At 41.6% G+C, this 24,191-nt stretch overlaps 1 protein-coding gene across 1 annotated transcript in view; it reads right to left on the bottom strand.

Moving 5' to 3' along the window:
• Nucleotides 1-1,474: 1,474 nt before the first annotated feature.
• Nucleotides 1,475-24,191, bottom strand: part of CRB1 (crumbs cell polarity complex component 1) — a 214,567-nt gene continuing 191,850 nt past the window's right edge. The window contains exon 12 of the mRNA XM_089311962.1: nucleotides 1,475-2,242. Within this exon, the coding sequence (XP_089168088.1) occupies nucleotides 2,027-2,242 (216 nt within the window). The 3' untranslated portion in view covers nucleotides 1,475-2,026. The remainder of the gene's footprint in view (nucleotides 2,243-24,191) is intronic.

Below are 24,191 nucleotides of genomic sequence, written 5' to 3'. Positions count from 1 at the left end.
GAATTAGGCTTGTTCTAGGCAAAAGATATTGCACAGAAAGAACAAAACAGAGCTCTTTTCTTCTTATACCTTAAATCCTGCTCTGAGAAAATAGCAAAAAGATATGTGGTCTAATGGGTGATGATAAATGTATGGATAAAAACTGAGTTCACAGTGATGAGAAACCAGAAAAGCAATTGAGAGGGCATAGACATTGAATTTAAAGGGAAGTCAGGATTGAATGGGGTCCTGTCACATGGAAAGCATTTCAGGAGAACTGATAATTGGTTCAACTTCCTCTGAAAGGCTGGGTAAGCTGAAGAATGGGCTGGTCACTGTGTTTGATAATATGGGCATCACCGAGTGATGGAAAGAATAGACAAGTTAGTTTGAATTCACGAGGGGAGAGGAGAAGTAGGGGAGACAGAGAATATATGAAACTTTTATAGATGTTTTGTTGAAAGGGGGGCTTGAGAAATGGGAGAGAGATGTCGGCAATGAAAGACATCAGCATCATGTTCCGTGCTAATGGGAAGAGGCCAGTGCAGTGGGAAGACTAGTGATGTGGAGGAGACTGGGGACGTTGCTGGAACGATGTTCTAGCGTGGTTGAGAATGGTGGGTTAGGCTACACCAGATTTAAAAATCCATGTCATTATGCACGGGGGCTGTGGCTCTGAGGGTTAAGCTGCTGCTTGGGATTCCCGCATCCCACATCAGAATGCCAGAGATCAAGTCCCAGCTCCTCCTCTTCTGGTCCAGCTTCCTGTGAATGTCCCTGGGAGGCAGCAGATGACGGCCCAAGTACTTGGGTTCCTGCCCCCTAGGTGGGAGACCCAGACAGAGTTCTTGACTCCTGGCTTTTACTAGGCTCAGCCTTGGCTGCTTGCAGGCATTTGGAGTGTAGCCAGCCGATGCAAGATTCTCTTTCTGTCTGTCCCTCTCTCTCTGTCACTCTGCCTTTCAAATAGATAAGTAATCTTTATAATTTTGTAATGAAAAGCTTCAAGCATGTGCCCAAAATACAAATGCATGTATTTTAAAACTTTATTTAAGTTCTACTATATATATGCAATTCAAAAATATGTCTGGAATGTAAGCAATAATGTGTAGTAAAATATATAAATCTAAGGCCCAGTATTTTCTCTCCATACTCAGAGATAGCTTGGCACACATACATTTAAAGTGAATTCACCTCACTCTGGGGCTCTTACCTTTAGGCAATGTCATTGTTTAAAACTGATTTATTAAAAAGCATTTGGAAGGAGAGAGCTTGATCTTTCACTATTGAATATCTGAGTTTTCCTACTCTCTTGATTTCTATCTAGGAAAAAATTTGACCTCACACAACCTTTTTACAAAAAGCAATGACTTTAAATGTAACTGAGCTAATTTAGTTAAAAGATCTAATTTGTAAGCAGATTCTTCAAATGCCTCTAGAGTTTTATCCCACGTAATGTTTCAAAATGCAAAAAATTCTCAGAAAGGAGAATAAAAACATTTCAATTTTTATTTGTTGCTGGTGGGTCACTTTTTAAGCCAAAGGTCATTCCTATGGTTTTCTCTGGATCAATGATTGAAGGACAAAAGTGTCCATTTCATCACAGGAATACAACTAAAAAAGCTTTCAACACATGATAAGAGGGAGTGTAAAAGGTATTCTGGCCCTCCCGCCATTGTTTCTTTGTAAGAAAAGGTGGCAGTTGCCTACTGAAGGGCATCCTAAAACATTATCCCCAGGTTGTAAAGTGTTTAAACTACAGCCACTGGAGCCTTTCTCAGAAGATAGTGTTCCCTGGAAGATGTTTTTGCTCATCAGAGATTATTGGCACAAATGTTGCTTTGTGATTGGCTAACATAATGTTAATAAAACAATGGTGTCAAGTTGAACCACTGTGAAAGGCTTCAAGACGCTCAAGAGAATCCTTGTCCCATTTCCAGGATAATCCAGTTGTACATGAATATCTCCAGGTGAGGAACAAAGACCCTCCAGGACAGTCATCTTGTTCACAGCACGTGCATCTCGCTCTCAAAGGCACACAAAGCCCCTAAATCAGCCGTTCAATCGAAGGGGGTGCCGTCCTGCACCACATTTCCACTCGAGAGCTGTCCTTCTCCTGACGGCTTGGGCTGTAGGTTCCCCGAGTTGCTCTTCTGCTGGAGGCAACGACAGAAGCAAGGGCGGCTAGCAAGAGGATCAGCAACAAGGCAAACGTCACTGAGCCAACGGCGGTGAACATGTCAGAAATCAAGCCATCTGCCAGCTGGAAGGATTGAAATAATTGGGCAGTGAATTGTAGAGCAAAGGTAAACATTTAGCACAACGGAACTACCCTGGGAGGAAGACCCACCAGAGCAAGCTGGTCCCAGCCCCCTCTGTAGAAAGACCAAGGTACTGTAGGAAAGCCAGGTTTCCTTTGTGCCTTGTCAGGTGAAAGTGGTCATACATCTATCATCTACCATATATAATCAGAAAGTGTGGCATGAATTAGGCACGGTGGGAACTCAGTACTGAGATCATTCGTGTGGACATCACGGGCAAAGGATGACACGGCATAGATAATAGTTCTAATATATTATTCATGGTCTCTTCCCTCCCTTGCTGGAAGTCCTGGTTTGGGGCTGCAGAAATAGTTACTTTACAGTTCTTTTTGTGGGATGCAGGGGGTGAAGGAAGCAAATTAAATTAGTCAAATCTGATAAAGATCCTGAGGGACTGTGATGTGCTGGTCTTGGAGGAAGTTTCCAAAGTCATCCCTTTGACATGTATTTGATGTGACAATTGAATGGTTGTAAAAATACGTGAGCTCAATGCTGAACCCAGACATCTAGTGACAGAAAGCTGCAGGTAGGGCATCAGAGGAGGAGCTAGATCCTGACTCTCAGGGGTGTCACTGCTACACACGAGTTTGTTTAATGCGTATTCCAGTGTGCTTGCAAAGCTCTTCGACAAGCTTGAACTGTGCCAGTTTAGCCACGGGCAACATCAAACTGCAGTTGAGTTGCACAGAACTATTAAAGACAGGAGGGAGCAGTTGCTACTTGAGTTTGTTAACCAATTTTCATAGAAATATTTCTGTTGGAGTGAAAGCAGGAATAAATCATTTTACCTTCTTAGTTGTATTGCAAATGACTCATGTCCCATTACAAACCGATCTCCTATTGCTATGGGAATCTTCACTTAACATTCTAGAGGGTTTAAATACCCATGCTATTCTTACTCTTTGCTTATTTCCCATGTCTTGATTTAATCCTTTTACAATGAACACAATACGGTAAATGTATTTATATTGCTATCTTGAATCTACTATGAGCTCAGTCTTTTAATTCATTTAATAATGCTCACTGATTATTTGCTATGAGCACTTACTGAGCTAGGACATAAAAATACAAAAAAAAAAATAGATCCTGGGGATAGGAAAAAAGGAGACATGCACGTGATCACACACAAAAAATCCTAATGCATTAAAAGTATTATTATGATGCTATCATAAATAGTTGTATAGAAGTGTAGGTAGGAGGCCGGTGCTGTGGTGTGATGGGTAAAGCTGCCACCTGCAGTGCTGGCATCGCATGTGGGCACCTGTTGGAGTCCTGGCTGCTCCTCTTCCTGTCTTGCTCCCTGCTAATGTGCCTGGGAAAGCAGCTGTCTGGGCTTCTGCACCAATGGTGGGGAGACCCAGAAGAAGCTCCTGGCTCCTGGCTTCAGATCAGCCCAGCTCTGGCCATTGTGGCCATTTGGAGAGTGAATTAGTGGATGGAAAAATCTCTCTTTCTTTCTCTTTCTCTCTCTCTCTCTGTGTAACTCTACCATTCAAATAGATAAATAAATCTCAAAAACAACAACAACAAAGTGTGAGTGGGATAAGATTGGAATGAGGCATGAAGCATGATGGTGCATTTACATCCCAAGAAAGAAATTCCATTTTGATGAAAGAATTTGAAATAAAAAGACAAAGTGATACAAAAGTCCTTAGAATTTGGGGAGCACTCAGTGGGCACAAAGTTATGATCCAAAGTATAATTGGGATAGAATTAAGAGTTGTGAATATATATCTGTAAAGGAGACAAATATTGTCAAGAAATTTGATGTCACACTAAATTGAGATTTTTGTCCCGTAGTCAATTGGGAGCCAGTGATGATATTTAAGGAAGAGCATGACACTGTAGATGTGTGAGAGGGTGAGAGATGGGAGAGGGAGAGAGTGGGTAAGACACTGGAGGTAGAAAAAAGAGTTTACCTTGCTTGTCATGATTGGAAAGGACCTACATCTAAATTTAGGCAAGAAATGAGATTTGAAGAAGAATGGCAGAGTGAGAACGCTGAGGCAGGCCTCACTCTGTGCCAGACTGTGTGGGGATGGCGGGGAGCAGAGGAAAACTGAAGATGGCTGCTGATTCCACATCGGAGGATGCTGTGGCCTGGGACAGGATTCATAGATTGGGTACACGAAGGAGAAGCAGGATGGCATAGAAGGATTATGGTCTGGGTTTGGGAAAAGCCAGATTCTGATGCCCATAAAACCTTAGAGGATGTGACACTGTAGAAAGTTGGAAATAATTACTCCTCTCTTTCTCCATATTCATTTTACTGTGAAAAGTTCTGGGTCATGACAGCTTTCATCCTCCAGTGCCTGGAGCTTTCAGAGTAAAACAATCAAGAGTTTTGTAGAATTCAGTAGTTTTTGAGAAAATTAGCTTACCCCGACTAGAAGGAGCATTCCCCATCCATACTCTGTGCTCATGCTTTTGTGAGTAATTACATCTTGTATCAACAAAGATAACTCTGGGCTGGGAAACTGAACAGAGCCACAGATTTGGCCTTGAAAGCTCAAACGTCTGGGACCCAGAGGGCAGATGGACTCTAACCAGCAAAAACCCTTGGTATTATCTGGGGACCTTCAGATAACACACACCCTTATTCCTACGTGTGATTTAATCTGTTCAGCAAATTGTGTTATCTTGGGGAAGAAATGGCTGTTCTCCTGGAAGAGTGAGTTGGGAGCATCCACACGTACACCAACAAGGGAGGAATCATTTGGTTTGCCCCTGTTTATTTTTTAACTTTTCTGGGCTGTTTTCACCTCACTTGGACAGAGACTGACTACACTGGGGAAGCTTCGACCACGCAGACCCTCTCATGGGCTCCAATGCAACTCGAGAGTGAAAGGGACTTGAGGTTCCACTGTTTTGGTAGAACCGAGGGCTGATCTGTTCCCTGTAACCTGTGAGGAGCCAAGGCACTTGCCTACAGTTGCTTTGCTGTCCTTGAAAATGTGGTGAGCATGAAAGAGAAATTCAAGGCACGGGACTCGGGCCCACCTCTGCCAGCCCTGGCTGTGTAAGGAAAAGGTCAAGAGTTCCACTTCAGAGGCCGGGCGGAGCTGGCTGCTTGTTGCTGCCCTCACTTGTATGAACACTGACCTCTCAGTGACCCATATCCATCTCCTCAAAACTGGATATTAACATCTGTTTAAAAGGGCAGGGCTAAAACACAATGAATGCGAAACCCACAAAAGCCTGGTCTATTGTAAGTTCTCAATATGTAAAAATATTAGCAGCCATCAATATACCATCTATGGTGATCCCTAATTCTGTTTGTTTATGAAAGATAAACTAGAATTCCCTCCGCACCTTGCAGCATTATGGAAGGAGCCAACCTACAAACCTAACTTTGCAATTCCAAGCCTCGTAGAAAGGTTTGGATGAAACAGTTCCCCTGACTGTATCACATAGGGCGCGTCATTAAGCTCTGGAGTGAAGCCGAGTGAGTAGGGTTTTGAAATCACCTCTACAGGGCCCTTGCTTTTGAATCCCCATGGTTGAAAGGCTTGTTCTGCTCTGCTATTCTTTAGCTGTGCTTAAAATATACAACACTGGGATGGATCTTTTGATAATGGAGGCCACTGTGACATATGAACTGCTGATGGGATGAGATTTCAGGCCAGATCTGTTTGGGAGAGTTGAGGTTCTGATATTGCACTTTCAAACAACATTTTCCTGAAAAGACATACTCTACGTCAGTCACAAACACCAGGCACAATTATTTTTCTAAAAAAAAGTTGTGCTGCAATCTGTATTCATTCATTATGCGAACTTTTAAAAAATGCACATGTTACATGCGATGTAAAAATATTAGCGGCCATCAACATACCATCTATCATGGTCCCTAATTCTGTTTGTTTATGAAAGATAAACTAGAACTCCCTTCGCACCTTGCAGTATTACTGAGGGATGCTGGAAACAGCACATACTTGCTAAGCAGACAGAAATGGATTTATCCAGTTTCTCAACTTGCTTTGTGTACTTGGCCTATACATGCCATTTCCTCACCTGGGAACAGGAACAATGATTTCCATGTCTTAGAATTGTTCCAAGGATGCAGCATTCTGAGGTATACAGGGTTTCTTGTGGTGCGTGGGCACAGGATGAGAGCTGGATCCATCACTCAAGTCCACGTTAGCAAATCCAATATGCTGGAGTCCCCACTGTCTTTCCTTGGTTCCACCAGTGTAGGCAGAAGTGGTCCTGAGGCAGACTGAGGAAGCTCTTGGCTATCTGTCCCGACATACAGCGTGATCCCGTGTTAGCAGGAGGGAAGGGGAGCTACAAAGATCTTTGTTTATTGAATGAATTCTATGTGGCAGATGTGGTTGATAGTAGCTGTGTTGTATTTGTTTTGTTTTTGAATTTGTCCACATTCAAAGAATGCCAGAACTAATATCACACACAGCTCCAGGTTGTCGCTCTGGTTTCTGGCCATCCAGAGTGACCCTTCCCTGGCTGATTTCATGGCCCTGCCTGGATTTCTGAACCTCTGCAATCTACTTGTGTGGAATGTCAGCAGGCAGAGCCCAACTTGAACATCCTGAGGGCCATTCCATTCCCACCGTCACTGCACTGATGTATAGCTGGCAGGAGGTTGTGCAATGTGGGTCCCTTGGGATCAACTGTTCCCTCACTAAGTGTTTGCTGAACAGTTCATCTAATCTTGAAAATGCAAAATGAGCTGGCTAGTCTTAAAAGGAAAAGAAATGACACAATTTCTGTCCTCACCATCAACAGCTGCGTGTGGTAGTATTTAGGGCCAATGACATCTCTGGGAAGAATGTAGAGCCGATGAGCAGAAAAGAAGGAGCCTGGGAAAACGTGCCACATAACAGGAGTTTTTGAGAAACTTTCCTGCTCCTTTTCCAAGGAAAACTCTCAGGTTTTCCCTTCCAGTGAAGAAATTCAAGCGTTGATATTGTTACTATTACTGACCTTTAGGTTCGTTCTCTCATACCTGCTGGGCAGAAGTATGCTTGTGGTTAACACCAGTGGTAACACTGGGGGTAAAAAGTGCCTCTTGGCAAACCTTTCAGTGGAGTGAATTACTCTGAGATCTTCTCGGAATTCAGTTATTCATTGGTTTTGTAGAAATGAGTGGAGACAATTTAAGATGGGAAGTTAGAATGTTTGAATATGCAAGTTGACTGCAGGTAATGTTCAATATGTGAGTTTCTGAAATATGTGTGTGTGTATGCTTAGTGTTACATGAGAAACCAATTAAGACTATTCTGAGAATTAATGATTATTGGAAAAATTACTTTAAACATTTTTAAAATGCCAGCTGAATACTTACCTTCCAAATGCATACTGAAGGTAAAACAAAGACATCTCTCTAATTTTGATTCATCAAATTAAAAAAGGGTGGGGGGGAATATCCCACATTCTAAGACTCTGGAGAGCAGTTCTCGTGAATTACTATCACAACAAGTAGATCCTCAACTCGGTGGATGGTGAAAATCTCCCACACAGAGTTGCGTCCTTGAACTATATCTTATCAGTGAATTGTTAGGAACAGCTGTTTCCATAGTAATATTGAACACGTGCCAGAACTCTGTTTTTAAAATTAATACTGACACAGTAGCCAATTTCCAACCATAAATACACTGTCTACTTTACAGTTAGGAGGGAGAAAATCAGTCACCAAAAAGCTAAAAGAGAGGGCCTAGGCAGTGTCCTGGCACAGAGAGGGGGGCATTTTGCCAGAGACTTCTTTTAGGAAACAAGTGGTTTCGGGAGCTGAAGAAAGGACGGCTGTGTGTAGGGGTGCCCCCGGGGCACCTCGCCAAGGAGCCGCAGACCCTTGGGACCAGCCCAGAGAAGGGAATCTGAACTGCGCACTAAGTGTTTTTCCCCTTGGCCCCATCTTGTAGACGACATGCAAGCTCTGGCTGGGATGGCTGGGAGGACCACGATGATGAGCTCCTGTCCCCTCCAAGGGCTCAGACTGAAAATGACAGCATTTGAAGTTCCTCATAGAAAGAAAAGAGCCCAACACAGTGTCTTTCTCAATCAGTCTCACCTCACAGTTACAGTTCCTTGCCATGGTGCTGGTTGGGGCGGTCCCGTGCTGGGCTGAGATCGCACAGTGCAGGACTGACAGCCTGAAAGGGGTCATCATGAGGACTTTGCACTGAAGCAGCTACTGTGGAAACTTGCTTTGGATACGTCAGAAAGAGAGAGAGGAAAAACAAACCAATCCAGCCTAAAGATGCATTCTGGAAGTCTGTTCCAGTGTAAATCAGTAGCCTTTCACACATCAGCCCAAGCAATACAAGTTTCCTCCTGTTGACTTTTATGGCCAGAGGTCAATGATACTGACATTTGGGAATGTGCTGTGACACAGTTCAGAAAGGGCCACTTTTATTCCTGCTTTTGACTAATAAGTATTGATCACATCCTTTGTATCAGCAGAAGGCCGGCTGGAGACCCAGGAATGAGCCTCATGGCCCCTGCTCTTGCCAGGCTAGGCCATGGGTCTGCAATTCCTTGTCCTGATGTCTACAAGTGAATTATTCTCTTGGCTCAGCTAGGTTAATCACAGGGCATTTTCTTGGTCCATTTTGGTTTTAGAAAAGCACATTCCATCTCCGTTTATATCTTCTCTTCAGTTTAGGAAATGGTGGTTACTAACTAGCAACCCAGAAGATGTAAGTCACTCAGCACCGTGAGCTGCTAACACCTGCAGTTTTCCATCAGGGCGCTCTTCTTCACCATCTGTAGCCGCACTCATTGATATCAGCTTCCCCACCACGCTGCTGAAATTTCTCTCTGCTGCATTCCCACAGTCAGAATCCTGGGATAAGGGTGGGCATTTCCTGTAGCAGCTCTCATTTGCATTGCATATCAGAGTGCCTTGTTCAAGTCCTGGCTCCTCTCCTTCTGATTCCACTTTCTGCTCAGGCACACCCTGGGAGGCAGCTCAAGCACGTGGTGGGCCCTGGCACCCGTGTCTGAGATCCAGATGCAGTGCTGGGTTCTGGCTCCTGCCTGGCCCAGCCCTGGCTGTTCAAGCATTTGCAGAGTGAGCTAGTGCAGGGAAGACCTCTCGCTTTCTCTGTCCTCTGCTTTTCATAGAAAATAAAAGTAAACACTTTTTAAAAAAAGAAAAGAATCCTGGGCTATGTAATAACTGTCTTTCACATAGTTAATTAAATTGTCATGTAGCCATACTCTCTTCCCCTCATCTAACTCTACAGGAAAAGGAATGACCCTGCTTACCTGATTTGGAAGTTCATGGAAATAACCTTAAATTGCTAATTTAAGACCCTTTATCAATGGGCCCCCATTTCCTCGTGAGAGTTATTGTCAGTGACAGCCCAGCTAGCTCCTGCTTCCCAACAAGCAACCCTCTTTACCCGCTGCCTCCCCAGCAGGAGTCGTCTGATCCTGCGAGTGCGTGTTCTCTGTCTTGGAATGTGGGATTTACTCAGTCACATTTCTCCCGTCTTTACAGCGCTGCTCAAATTGTCTGCCCTTGGCAAAGACTCCCCCAGCAAGTCTGCATGCTATGGATTGAACATGATTGGGCCCTCAAAGAGTCTTAACCCAAAGTCATAGTTAATGGTACTAAGAGGGTAAAGCTTAATCTGATGGTACTGTTTAAAGGTGCCTGGGAAATGAGTAAAACCAGATTATGCCATGAAAGTGGAGCCTCCATAATTGAATCCTGTTAACTTTATAAGAAGAAAGAGAGAGACCACAGGGTGACAGGGACATACAGAGAGTTATGCATGTTCCTGGTCTCTTGCCATGTGAGGCCCTGGGCAACCTTGGAACTCCACCAGCACGAATGGCACCAGGAGAGGCCAAAGAAACCAGTGAGACCTGCCTGATCTTGGACTGTGAACCTCCAGAACAATGAGCACACACAAACTCTTCTGTACAGTCACTCTGCCTCAGATAGCTCATATTGGAATGAGATGCTGAGCAATACACATTAGGACTCACCTCCCCACCCATGTCGTCTAAAGCAGTGTCCAGGGCAAGCACAAACCTCAGAACCGCATGGCATGGAGTATGCTCTTGAATGTGTTGCTGTCGCTCATTATGAACTGAGCCAAATTATCTGCTTATCCCTGGAACTTTCCGATGATAAACACCACAGTGCTTTGCACAAAGTGACTGATGATTGAATCACACACTTGCAATGCTCAGTGCTCTGCTTCTTGCATTATTAAATTTTCTCCAGCCATAATAAGAACTCTATATAGCCCAGAGCATTCATCAGTGGTAAAATTCATTCATGTATTTATTCACACATTCACTCACTACATAAATTTTCTCTGAATGCCTTCGAAGTTTCAGACAGTATATTAAATCCTGAAGATGTGGGTTGGAATGGCATAATCATTGTGTTTAGAAGATTCACTCTTTAATGGTGCAGCCTGAGAGTCAGGGCAGCTCTATAAACAGCCAGAGTTGCAAATAAATCTTGTTCCCATCGATGACTGTATCTCCCTGCAGGACATTAGGATATGGAGCACATCACATGCTAGTGCACCCACATATCTGGCCCTACCCCAGCCTGCTAGTGCCTAGCACAGAATCAGGCACACTGGGTACTCACGGACTTTCTTGCGACTCACTGGCATCGCCATTCTTAACCTAAAAGCCACACCTTGGCTCTTTCTCACTCAGATTCCTTTCCTTTCTCCAACTTTACTCAGCTCATTGAGTGCTGCTGTGGATGCCTTCTCACGTTACGGAGGAAAACGAGGCCCAGTCTCCGCCATCCTGCGGCTTCTCACATAGTCCTCTGGCAGAGGTAATCTAGTCCGTGTCATCATATTTATTGCCCTCAAATCAAAACCAGTTGCCAAAGTAATGAATGTTTATTGGTTTATGTTGACTTAATCCATGTCAGAGGAGCTTTAGGAGCGTATAAGGATAATTTGACCAGCAAACGGAAAGCCATAAAAATGATCAAAAAGCCAATAGATATGTTGAGAACACCAAGCTTATTTTTACTGAGGATTTATGGCCAACTTATCAGAAAATTATTTGGTCCCAGTCCACATTCAAATAAGTCCCTCAGTAATTCAGTAAAGATTCCAACCTCTGAAAAAATAGCCCCCTATAATGAGATACCCTAGTAGCCCCTAACTTGCAGCACATGTAGTTTAATTTTCAACAGTTGTGAGCCTGCAGTAAATCCAGCTTTGGGATCACTAGCCCCACTTATACCATGGACCTGCATTAAATTACTGGAGCATGAACTGCGGCAGGGCAGCGCTAAGTGTATCGTGGCTTCTGACATACCTGGGAAAGTGTTTATTCATCACATAGAGCTTAGGTGTCGGACATACCCCAGATGGGGGCAGTGCCAACTCCTGCTGTGTCCCAGTCGAAGTTGATGCCAAATCACCAGGCTCTGCCACACCGTGTCAGCTTTGCCTCGGGCCTAACTCTAGAGGGTGTATTTTATTGACCAGACTCAAATTGGCTTCCCCTTGTGTAGGTGATAAAGTGTGGCGTCAAGTCACCCATGTAAAATATATTACTTTAACTCTGACAACTTGTCATTGAAGTCCTTGTTTATATAATCTATTGTGCCATTTACTCTATTCTTATTTTAAAAGGCAAACACAGAAATGAAAACCTTTTCTTCTAGTTTCGTTGATGAATGTCTATAGCCCACACTTTCTCTTAAATAATCTCAGAAGTAGCTATTTCTGTTGTCACTGTCAGTTTACATCAAATTAGCAGACTTTAAGTTTCGAACTCTGCCTGCAAGATGAAAGACACATACGGTGCTTTTAGGGGATGGCTTGCACCGCACAGCCTTCTCCCTAGGAAGCAGTTGGAGATTTGGTGCAACCCTACGGAGGGACCCTGGGAAGCCAGGAGGCCGGGCAGATCTGCGGTGAGCACCACGAAACTCCGTGCACTTGTAGTAACTGAAAACACCAAGGTATCTGACAACCAGCAAAGAATGAAACTCTCAGGCTTTACTGAAAAAGCATCTAGTTCTCGAACTAAAGCATCCTTTCAGAAGCTGGGCTGTCAAATGCCAGGCAAGCCATTTGGTGAAAGTCAATACAATTTAAGATGAGAAGGATTTAGAAATACCGCAAAGCCTGGGGTTTAAGTAACAGTCCCCCTAAATTCTCAACATCAAAACTGGCAGGGGGTTGGGGTTGGGAGGTGGTTGTTTATATTAGTACCGGGCAGTCCAGAGCATGCCTCTTGGAGGGGACCCAAATGCGGCCTAACAACACTTTCCTATTTGTTTAAAAATGCTACCAAACAAAAATCACGCTGTGTATCAATTTAGCACAGAGTTTGATAGCTTATCATGAAATTAGATCAGATAACATGGCTGAGTTTTTCATACTTTTGGATCTCTAAGTCTACGTGATATATACATAGTCATTTTGATATTCCAAATCTCTCTCTCCCCTTTAGAAATAATAGTCTTGGAGATCTTGAGCCAAAAAAGAATGGGAGCTAGAAGGGCCATGAACTCTGTTCCTTTTGTACAAAAACTTAAATGACAAACGATATAAAGATTCTTAAGTCACTGGACATTTTAATAAAATGAAGATTGCGTTCTCAGTTTCCTACCCTTGCTCAGAGGCATACACAAGAACTGAGATAACCTAGCTAAAGAGCTCCTACATTTAGTTCTATAATTCTCTGTTAACATTCTCAAAGTCCAAGGGATTGTTTTCTAGATACTCCTTGATGATCACTGTATTTTCTCATTTTCTTTGTCATATTGACATTTAAATTATTTACATACTTTTTTCAGAACTTCAAGTAATTACTAAAAGTATATTCTGCTTACTAACTTCAAGGATCTGAAACAGGGAAATTTATTAACTCCCAAAGAGACCTAACATTGAGAACTCAAACTGTAAACTAAGCCTCCCCAATTTTGTGGCACAGAACAACTCCTTCTTCTGTTCCCACACCCCAGAATAACACTCCCCCACCCCTTTAAAAAATATTTCCCCTGGGCCTATAACTTTTCTGTTCAATCACCATTTAGACTGCTTGTCCTCGAGGCCGGGGCGGAGTGAGGAGCCGCAGGGAGAACGCGTGATTAGTCGCCAGGCTTGAAGAGCCCTCCCCGCTCCTGTTGACAAAGATTGATGCCAACTCTCCGCGCGATCTCGTGCTCGTGTTCTTTTCAGGGTCATCCTGCTTGCACAGCGCAGATTAAACACTCAGCCTTGGTATTTTCAGTGTTGTGAGGAGATGCATTTACATTCCACTGACAGTGCTGGGTGTGATAGGAAGCCATCTGCCGCGAGGTAGACGCAGCAACGCGGGAGGAGGCCACAGAGAGAGCGGGACAGGGCCCGCTCAGCCCCTGTCCTGCCCTTGCAGGACCTGAGCAGAAACCGTGCTACAGGAGAGGGAGATCTGTTCTTAAAGTGGTTCTCAGAAGTGGTCTCCCATCAAATGGTTTCATTGTTCTCTTTGAACAAAATGTATTTACAACTGTTTTCAAGGGTTCCTATCCTAGCTTCAGGTTATTTCAACCTTAGATACCAAGGTCTTTGATTATGCGTGCACTCTTTCCCATGTCTACCTCGTTTTCTAGAATAGGATTGCCTGTAAAAATACTTTGAGATGAGAAGATGGTACACAGGAAAAGAGGGAGAAGTGCTTACAAGCTGAAGTTGCAATAGGGTTCCGGCATTTTACATCTATCTCATTCTAATTTTCACAATAATATAATGATATGGAGTTCACTGTCTTTGTTAAAAAGATGATTCAAGAATTTGTACGGGATCAGTAGCTAGTAAACAACAGACACGGTATCCCAATGACCAATATCCCAATTCAGTTATTGCACACAGCTGCATCATATGTAGCACACTATATAGATGCAACCCCAAATCTACCCCATAATTTCAGCTGTTACCTGTAGTTGGCATATTTACACACTGAGGGAAGAGTAATAATCGTTATTTTATATTGTAGGTCCCTTATGATGCCCGCTGCTTACACCACCAGTCACGCTTCTCTGCTTACCAATGTTTGCTTAATTTTTTAGGGTTTTGCATGGGAGAAAAAGCTTCAATGAAGTATGCTGGGAGCATACATTTGGTACAGGTGGTTGAGACATCATTTGGGCACACACAGCCCATAATGGAATATTTGGTTCTAGTCCCAGCTTCATTCTCAATTCTGGCTTCCTGCTAATGTGCACCCTGGGAGGTAGCAGATGATGGCTCAAGCACTTGGGCCCCTCCCACTTGTGTGGGAGACCTGCATTGAGTTCCAGACTCCTGGATTCAGCCTGGTCCAACTCAGGCTGGAGCAGGCATTTCAGGAGGGAGCCAGTAGATGGAAGATTTCTCCGTCTCTCTTTGTCTCTGTGAATCTCCCCCTCCCCCCAATTCTCTGCCTTCCAAATAAATAAAAGACAAATAAATTTTTTTTAAAAAAAGGTATATGGGCTCAAGAGTTTTGTTTGTGAGTTCTAAGGTGCGCAGCTCACAATAGAGGACTGGATATAAGCTGTCTAGTCAGCCCCTGCACAGACCCTGAACAATTCAGCTGGAGAACAAAGGAAAGAACTCATCATTCACAACTTCCAGTCCCATGCTTTTAACACTCAGCATGTCTATGAAGAAATAAAACAACTAAATGATGCAGAAAATCTCCCAGGGTTGCTGCTTCTACAAAACAGCCATGTGCTACCCTCCAGTTTCAGCACAGTGCTATCAGGCGATGGCTAAGAAGGTAGCTGTTTCAGTGCTTCACAGTGTCAGAAAACAAGGTATCAAGCCAACAACTCCCCTTTTAGGTGCAGCACTTCGATTGCAGCCATGTATTGCTTCCAACTGTAAATATTAACGGCGAAGCAAAGACAAATGCTGATTGGCTGAGGACTGCCTGAGCTCAGCATATTACATGACACTCTGGCATTATTTGCTGAGATGTAGATAATTGTACTTCTTGTTAACAAGTTTGCCGTGTATTTTCACTCCATCAGCAGGTTCTTGAATCGATGCCTAGATTAGGTTTGACTAACATCAGCACAATTTGACTTTGATAGAAAGTTTGAAATGGTGCATAATTAAAAATTCTTCATCTATTTCCTAATTTCTTAGTAAAGGTAGCTAATCCTTCAACACGAGTTCCAGCTCCCCAGACGATGTGGGTTCCTTTGCCTCTGCCTGCCTAAAGGATTCCATAACATTTTTAGGACAAAGGGGAACATTTAGGGCCAAACTAAGGAAGCCTTTCACATTTTATCCACTGCCAGAAGGATTGACATTTCCCACAGGTGGAGAACTGCAGCTGTATTTGCTCTGAGACACAAAGTTTAAAAGCTCCCTTTTTTTTTTTTTACAGATGCAATGTAAAAAAAATTGCCTGAAGATAATTTATGTGAACACACGCACACGTATTTCACTATGTATAAAGTATAGGAGCATTACTGTTTATAGATTACACGAAGTAGAATTTGCCTGAATTCAGTAAATGCCAGCTGCTGAGCACAGTGATACAGCAGCCTCTAAAACACGCGTGGACTGTTCGGTTGCACAGACATGGCACATCACTCCCTGGAAAGCGTCAGACGCAACACGGTCATCCCACACTATCAAGCACACAGCCAAGACAGATAACGTTACACATGTGTACAATGTTAAAGAGCCTCACGACTTTTAAATGTAAGCGCATATTCTATCTATGAAATACATTAAATATGTTCCCTTTATATATGAATATACTTTCTTTAAAGAACGTAGTTTTTAATCTGTGTAGCAAACATTCTAATTGGCATGTTCTCTGTCAAGGGCTCCTACAATTCATGGCCTGATAGACTCTTGTCTCGATGTATGATCACAAGACCATGACTTTCTGTATTTGGAAAGCTGTATTCAAAGAACATAACATGGGATCAGTGCTGTGGCATAGTGAGTTAAGTTGCTGTCAGCAGTGCCAGCATTCCATATGGGTGCCGATTTGAGTTCCAGCTGCTCCACTTCTGATCCAGCTCCCTGCTAATGTGCCTGGGAAAGCAGTGAAAACAGCCCAAGGGCGCAAGCCTCTGTACCCATGTGGGAGATCCTGAAGGAGTTCCTGGCTTCTGGCTCCTGGCTTTCGATCGTCCTACCTCCGGCTATTACAGCCATCTGGGGAGTGAACCAACAGATGGAAGATCTCTGTGTCTCTCCCTCTCTCTCTCTCCATATCTCTTCCTTTAAAATAAATAAAATCTTTTTTTTTCTCCCAGTTAAGTTCAGAGTCCAAGGCATTTCATAGATGTTCAAGGTTCTTTGGAACTGACAAATGAGCTGACAGGTAAAGCAAATGTGATTTTCATCAACACAATCCATGAGCAGTTCCTGGTGCAGCCAGGGGCCCTGGACTTCTGCCAGGGAGAAGAGAAGGTTCTATAGGTTCGTATATCAAGCCTGATCTAGACCGCCTCATTCTGAACCAAGAGAGTGGATTAGGAGCTGATAATTATTACTGCTATGATCTCTGTGATCGCTGGAATAAGTCAAAAGTGAAGAGATCTTTAAAGGGGACTTGAGCCAAGGATGATGTCCCTGCTAAGTCCCGTTCTCACGCATGGAACTATGTGCGTTAACACACAGCGCTGTCCCTCAGAGAACATCTCATTTGAAGAGGTAGCCACTCAGATGCTTCGCCATTATGTCCATGAGCATCACCTCAATAGCTCCATAATCCACCCCAGGCCCTTTGCATTGCAGAGTGGCTCTTACAAAGGTGCCCACGTTTTTCCCCGCAAGGAGCAGTGCCCTGGTGGCGTTCTGTGAAATACTCCATTTCTGTTTCAAAGCAGAAGACTAATAATGCACAGCTGCACCCAGAAGCTGCAATGCTTCAGCTCACCTCACAAGGTGAGAGTGAAGCTCGATGCCATTACTTAGGGTTCTGCAAATACATTTTTTTAAGTCAAGGTGCTTATGTTGGTTTCTATAATTTAAGAGCATCCATTTTGGTAATGAAGTGGCAATGCAGTCATACCAGCCAAACACATATAACCTTTAACCTGAAGATACTGCAAATTAAGATAATTTGCATATTGCCAGCTGTGATTATCTTTAACATTCACAGGACTGAATGGTAAAAATAAATAGACACTGGAAGCCACTAGGGCCATAGAATTACAATCGCTTTCTCATTTGCATTCCTCATTTGCCCCCTGGAAAGAAAATTCCACAGAGTTCCCTAAACGTAGTTGGTTTCAAGACAAGCTTGTGTTTTTCTAAACTATGATAGGTCAAGGTACCTATTTTAAAACAGTTAAGAAATGCTAACATTTCTAGAATGGGGTGATCTGCTTAAAAATAATCTTTAAATGTTGCATTTTACAAGTTAGAAATGTAGGATTATATATGAGAGGGGAAAAACAATGAGGATTTTATGTTAGACAAACTGACAACTTCTTTGGGCCTCAATTCTTGCATCCGTAAAGTGGAGATAAAGAGAGTACTGCTGATAGGAATGAAATGAGGTGTCACATGTTGATGGGGAAGGCACAGTTCTTGATGGAAAGAGGCCCTAACAACATCAGTCATGTGACTGTGCTGGAGTGGTTTCTTGTGCACTGGGCTGACTCCCCTTGGGCAGTTAAAGGTCTTTTTTTATCATCTGACTTAGCTCTGAAAATGGGTTGCACTGATCAGAAATATTGAAACCCTTCTACTGCTCAGTATAGGAAACAATGTGTATTGATCTACATAATTAGCATATTTTTTAAGCCAACTAAATGCAGTTGGTTAGTTTTATGAACTTTTAGATGATGAACAATAACATCAGGCTATTTGCACCATAGTTTCTTTTCTTTCTTTCTTGCTTTTTTTTTCTGGTACTGATCCAGGGAATTTGCTCAGTTTTTACCGAAGGGAGACTTAATCTGATTATACGCAAACCTTCCCAGACCAAAACACGTCTTTGGTCCTTTGAGAGAAATAGGGAGATGATTGTGGGTCTGAAAATCCTTAATTAATGAATAAGAACTTTACAAAGATTCAGATGGAACTTTGAAAAAGAGCTTACGGCAAGACTTAGTGCATAACTATGCCTAGAGAAAAGTTTTAATGAGCAGAAACTAAAACTTGGGCCAAAGAATATTATTTAATAAGTTAGCTTAAAAAAATCCCAAACTCCCAAAAAATCCTGCTCAATGAAAACTTCCTGTCTGCATAGAATTATTTAAAAAACTCTAGAACAATGAACAATATGTATTGTTTTCTGTCCCAATATGGAAGAATAAGTCTATAGTATATCACTAGGGAGTTCGATGATAAACATCATTAAAGAAACTACCATTTTGGTGTAAGGTCTTCTGTCCTCTCCTTGTCAAATTCCTAGGTTGAACTCTAAGTCTATGGGATACTATTAGGAGATAGGAGCTTTGTATATTAAGATAATCGAAAATGAATCTTGATGTGAATGGAAGGGGAGAGGGAGTGGGAAAGGGGAGGGTTGTGGGTGGGAGGGACGGTATGGGGGGGAAGCCATTGTAATCCATAAATCGTACTTTGGAAATTTATATTCATTAAATAAAAGTTAAAAAAAATAATAATAATAAAAAAATTAAAAAAATTAAAAAAAGAAAAATGTTACTAACATTTTGCTAAAAAAAAATGAGGGGTGACTAAAGCTAAGTTAATTCCTAATATAATCCTAGTGCAAATGATCTCTTCAAAATTAAAAGTACAATGGTTTCAGAGTATGGGGAGAAGGGAAGAATGGGGACAGGTTGAATAACGGGTATTAAGTCATAAAGAGGTAGGAAATCGTGTGTCGTATTGCACAGTAGGGTCACTATAGACACTGATAGTGCAGTGCATACTTTTCTTTAGAAAAAGATAAAACACTAAAGAAAGGATTTCGAATGTTTTCACCATAAGAAAATGTTGAGTGTTGGAGGTGATATATGCTTGTATTGAAACATAATATGGCTTCTATAAATGCATACAATTTGTACTTGGGAGTTAATTTTTTTAAAGTTAAAAATGCAAAAACTTCCTAAGTAATCATGACCACAGTGGGGGGTTTGTAAGAAAATGCCTCTGATCATGTTCTTTAGGAATAAGTTACAGTGATGCTAATGACTGATGAAAAGTTTGCTCAGGAACTGCTGAGATTATGTACATAAATAAAATTAAGTCTATTTACAGAAAAAAAAAAAGAAAAAAAAAGAGATAGGAGCTTTGAAAGGGGATTGGTCATGACAGTGGAGCCCACAGGAGTGTCCCTTCTCCCATGAGAGGACACAGAGAGAAGATACCATCAATGGAACAGGATGCAGGCCCTCAACAGGCGCTGAATCAGCTGGTCCCTTGAGCTTGGACTTCCCAGCCTTCAGATCTGTGAGAAAGGCACTTCTGTGGATCACCAGCTGCCAGTTCATGGTATTGTGGTACGCAGCCAAGGCATAATCACAACAGATAGGAAACAAGGTAGAGGAAGACATGGCACATAACTAAATCACAGAACTATGGAATGCCTTCCTTCTTGGCTGGATGCTGGGTTTTCTCAGGAGCTTTGGCGATTTCATCCACAGTCTAGCCCTTGCCCTTAATTCATTCACTCTCACATCTCATTACTTCCCAGCACTCTGCCTGTTGCAACTGGGCTTGTCTGGTATCTGTTTTGCACCCACCTCAGCCCTTTCCCCACAGTCCTGTCTTCACTCATAGCATTTGTTTCTGTCTTGAATGCTTTCTCTTTTTCAATCCTATAAATAATCTTCCTCATATTTCATTCCCTAGTTTAATTCCCATGCCCTCCATGAAAACTTCCCCTCTTGCAATATATTCCACGGTGATCAGACTTCCTTGAATTTATATTGTGCTTATTACTCAGTAACAAAAGCTAGGGATTGATTAGTTGGGGGTATGTTTTGTAGTTTCTTCTTTCTCTACAACTATTTTATAGCTTCCTTGAAATTATCACAGCAGGTTTTATAGATTATGCTTCAGTTACTCCCACCCTTCTTCCTCTTGCGTTGTCCTACCCAGACATACAGAGATGAGGAGGAAATGGTTGTTTAGGGAAGATGCTGGCACTCTTTAGTTGCAGGCAGTGTGCAGAAGGCTCTGACTCCAGCAGCGATCAGCATTGTCATGGGACTTATGAAAGAGAAAACATTGAATTTCTAGCCTAGAAGTCCAGAATGTCAGCTTATCCCACGGGGAGTAGTTACCACAGATGAAGGTGGCTTAGAGGGAGGATGAATTGGCAATGATGAGGTGGGAGTGAACAGCACAAACCCTTCAGGCTCAACTGAATTTGGAGAGGGGCAAACATTTGGAACGTTCTTCGTCAGGCTTGTCTGACAATTAGGTTTGTGAAAATTGATAAGTTTTAGCCTTAATAATGGCACACATTTGGGGCAAATGCAGAAATCTCCCACTGGGTCCCTGGGCTCCTGTGTCTGCTGTAGACTCTTTCTACTTGGGAACCCTTCCGGCTCTTTCCCTGAGACCCATTTCTTCCAGCATCGCTGATTTTTCTGTGAGGTATTTTGCTCTCTCATTGCTTCAGGCCTCTCCAACGATCTCTCTCGATGTTGGTTCTCGTTCAGGGCCAGTGCCTTAAATTCCATCCTTTTCTCTTCTCCGTAAGCCTGCTCAGTGAACCCTAAGGAAGTCTATGGGTTTCACAATTGTTCTGCAGGTTTTCCTTTCTCTTTCCTCACAAAGATAAAAATGTAATTATACAATGAAGATCCAATATCAACCAAGGCTAATTATAATTATAAACACACTGTGGCTCTTAACGATAAGTAAAACCAGGGGCCTTCTGAGCTCTCTTTGCTGACAGGCACACTATTTTCCTTGTCAATGAATTTCTTCATGAATAAACAATCTAACAATTAAGTAACACACAAAATCAAAAAACATGAAAAGGGAAAGTATGATTTTGGTTTTCCTAAGAAGATTCCTGTTCGTTCATTAAGTCCTGGATCAAATTATCTTCAACTTTTTTGTGCCATCCTCACTCCTGGATATGTTATCACTTCTTCTTTGGTGACCATCACCCGCTATTCATTCCTTTATCCATTCTTTTATTCCTTCAGTAGGTACTGATGCATGACTCTGCCAGACGTGGCTGCCAGCCACTGAAGTGATAAAAATAAACAGATATTTTCTCTATCTTCCTTTTAGGATGGAGGATGGGCAGACAAATGAAGCACCCTACAATGTTGCACACTTCAGAATCTGAAAGTTTGTGTGCCAGCTCCTGAACTGGAAAGCACACACACGCACACACACACACGCATACACACACGCTTCTCAGAGATAGAAACTGTCTCTTTGAACTTACCTCAACAACTGCCTCTTTGAACTTGCCTCATTCCTTTGTATCAGTCAGTTAGTTAATATTTGTATCTACTATATACCTAACATGGTGCTGGCTATTGAAAAATTTCCAGGGACATATTTGTTTTAAAATGTTTTTCTTTTTCCTGAGCTTCAGGAATCAAGGTGACTTCAGTCATTTGTCAGGTATTAAAGGTAATCTGCCCATTTGAATAGTAAGTATAGAAGCATATCAGTTTTCTGTGATAAAATTGTCTTGTTAACAGCACAGGATTATCAAACAATCGTGGATGCGGCTGGACAGAGGAAACATGTATACATAGCTACTTATGGAACTGAATTAAAATAAATTCCATTGCACTTTCCAAATGACCAAATACATTTCATTATAAATAGTCTTTTTGTTTTCAGATTTTATAATTAATATATTGCTTCCTTCCTGTGTACATTTAGGTCCCAATAAATTTCTATAGGTTACAGCAAACAAATCTGTGTTTCAGTAATTATACTTTGAGGGAAAGATAATAGCTATAGTCTTTATATAATCTTTTAGAAATAAAGAACCTTTTCTAGTTTTATGAAGGTTAGGAAGATTATATGTGTACAATCCATGAACAAATCTATGAGTCTTAAAAATTTTAAGTAGAAATAATGTTAAAGTAGGATCAGTTTCAAGTCAGATAATCTTGACTTGGCCAAATACTAACTTCCTGCAGTGAATCTGATTTTCTACATACCATCAATTTGTTCCCACAAAAAAGATTCAAACAGATTCAATAAGCTAGATCTTCATTTCCTAAAGGTAATCTAATTCTTGAAGAAAAATAATTCTTAATTAATAAATAGACCCTCCAATCTTGAAAATTAAAATGAAGAGGAGCTAAATTTATATTATGCTAAACTAGAACATTTTATGATTTAGTTGCATACTAGCAGTCAGATTGGTTGATCACAACCCTATTTTTAATACATGGAACTGATGTGAAAGTTCTCCTTGAGTAAAAACTGAAATAAATCAAGAAAACAATAGCTTTCAAAAGTGTAATCAATTTTATCATTTGCTTTGAGCCATTTGGCCTATATTAATTGACTTGAAACATGTAGACTTGGTTTCTGGAATGAGCTGTTAGACTTCAACTGTATTTTGATGAGAATTGAAGTGTATCAAGTTACTAAGTGAAAAACAACACATGCATTCTTAAGGGTGGTCACAACCATGGGAAGCATACCAGTTTGGCCACAACAATATCAATTTAGGCTGCTATCCTAGTTTAAATATTAATAGTGCTCCTTTCACTCTCAAACTATCCCAGTTTGGATAATAAAAAATAATAACAAGCACATTTCAAGTATCTTCTTGATTTCCAAACTGGAGAACTCTTTGTGTGGAACTATGGACTCAGTTCTCTTACCCAAGCTCTTTCAAGTCAGGAACAAATGTATTGTGCAAATTTTGGCTGTTTACTATGCCTGGTTCAGAGCCTTGCTTGGAGTAAGCCCTGGATAAATGGTGGGTGAATAAATAAACACATTATTTAAACCACTGGTTGCCATAAGCCTGGTATTGAAGCAAGGCAGGAATCATTTCAGGGAGGTTGTGATAGATGATGAAATTGATTTGACATGTAACAAAAATGCTGTATGATTTGGTTAGCTAGTCAACTCAGTGGCAACATCAACCTGATTATTTCCCATGGTTGTCTATGGCTTAGCGCCAGCTCAGTTGGTTGCATCTACCATCCAGAGCTCCAGTCTGTATATAGCCGGTTACCGTTCTATTTTGGACACATGAAAAATATGTTCTGAAGGTGGAAGTCTGTGTTACATGACTTCTCTGAAGCCTGCAGCAATGACCCCACATTAAGAAATGAAAAGCATTAATTATACTTGGTGAAGCAGAAATCTTAATAATGTGTGAAAAGATGAAAGGAAAAGAGATTAGTGAGCTCAATCAGACATGATTTCAGTGCCGGATAGTGCATCAAAATAACATTTCAAAACTGTTGCTTATTTTTTTCTCCATGTGAAATGTTTTTAACTCCTTTGAAGTAACTTTTTTTGATGGTTCTAAGAACACTTAACATGAGATCTAGCCTCTTAACAAATTTTCAATACACAAAAGAGTACCGTTAACTGCAGGCAACATGTTGTACAATGAATCTCCAGAAATTATCCATGTGACCAAAAATCTATGCTAATTCAACAGCAACTCTCTCTTTCTTTCTCCCAATTCTGGCAACCACCACTCTGCTCTCTGCTTCTATGAATTTTATTAAACTCCTCATGTAAGAGGAATCATGCAAGATTTGTCCTTCTGTGATTGGCTAATTTCACTTAGTGTAATAATGTCCTCCAAGTTCATCCATATTGTAGCACATCAAGCTTTCATTTTTTAAAGGTTGTAGTAATAATATTTCATTACATGTCTACAATATGACTTATTTTCCATTCATTCTTCAATAGGCATTTAGGTTATTTCTGTATCTTGACTATTATGAATAATGCTAAACAAACATGACAATGCAGCTATGTCTTTGATCTCTTGATTTCAATACCCCTGTCTGGTATTGTTGAATCATATCATAGTTATATCCTTAAATTTTTGGGAAAACTT

This window comes from Oryctolagus cuniculus, chromosome 13, assembly GCF_051225735.1.
Source record: "Oryctolagus cuniculus isolate XC-2025 breed Fujian yellow rabbit chromosome 13, ASM5122573v1, whole genome shotgun sequence".
Classification (NCBI taxonomy): domain Eukaryota; kingdom Metazoa; phylum Chordata; class Mammalia; order Lagomorpha; family Leporidae; genus Oryctolagus; species Oryctolagus cuniculus.
The sequence above is the reverse complement of the archived record's forward strand: the minus strand, read 5'-3'. Positions and strand labels throughout refer to the sequence as shown.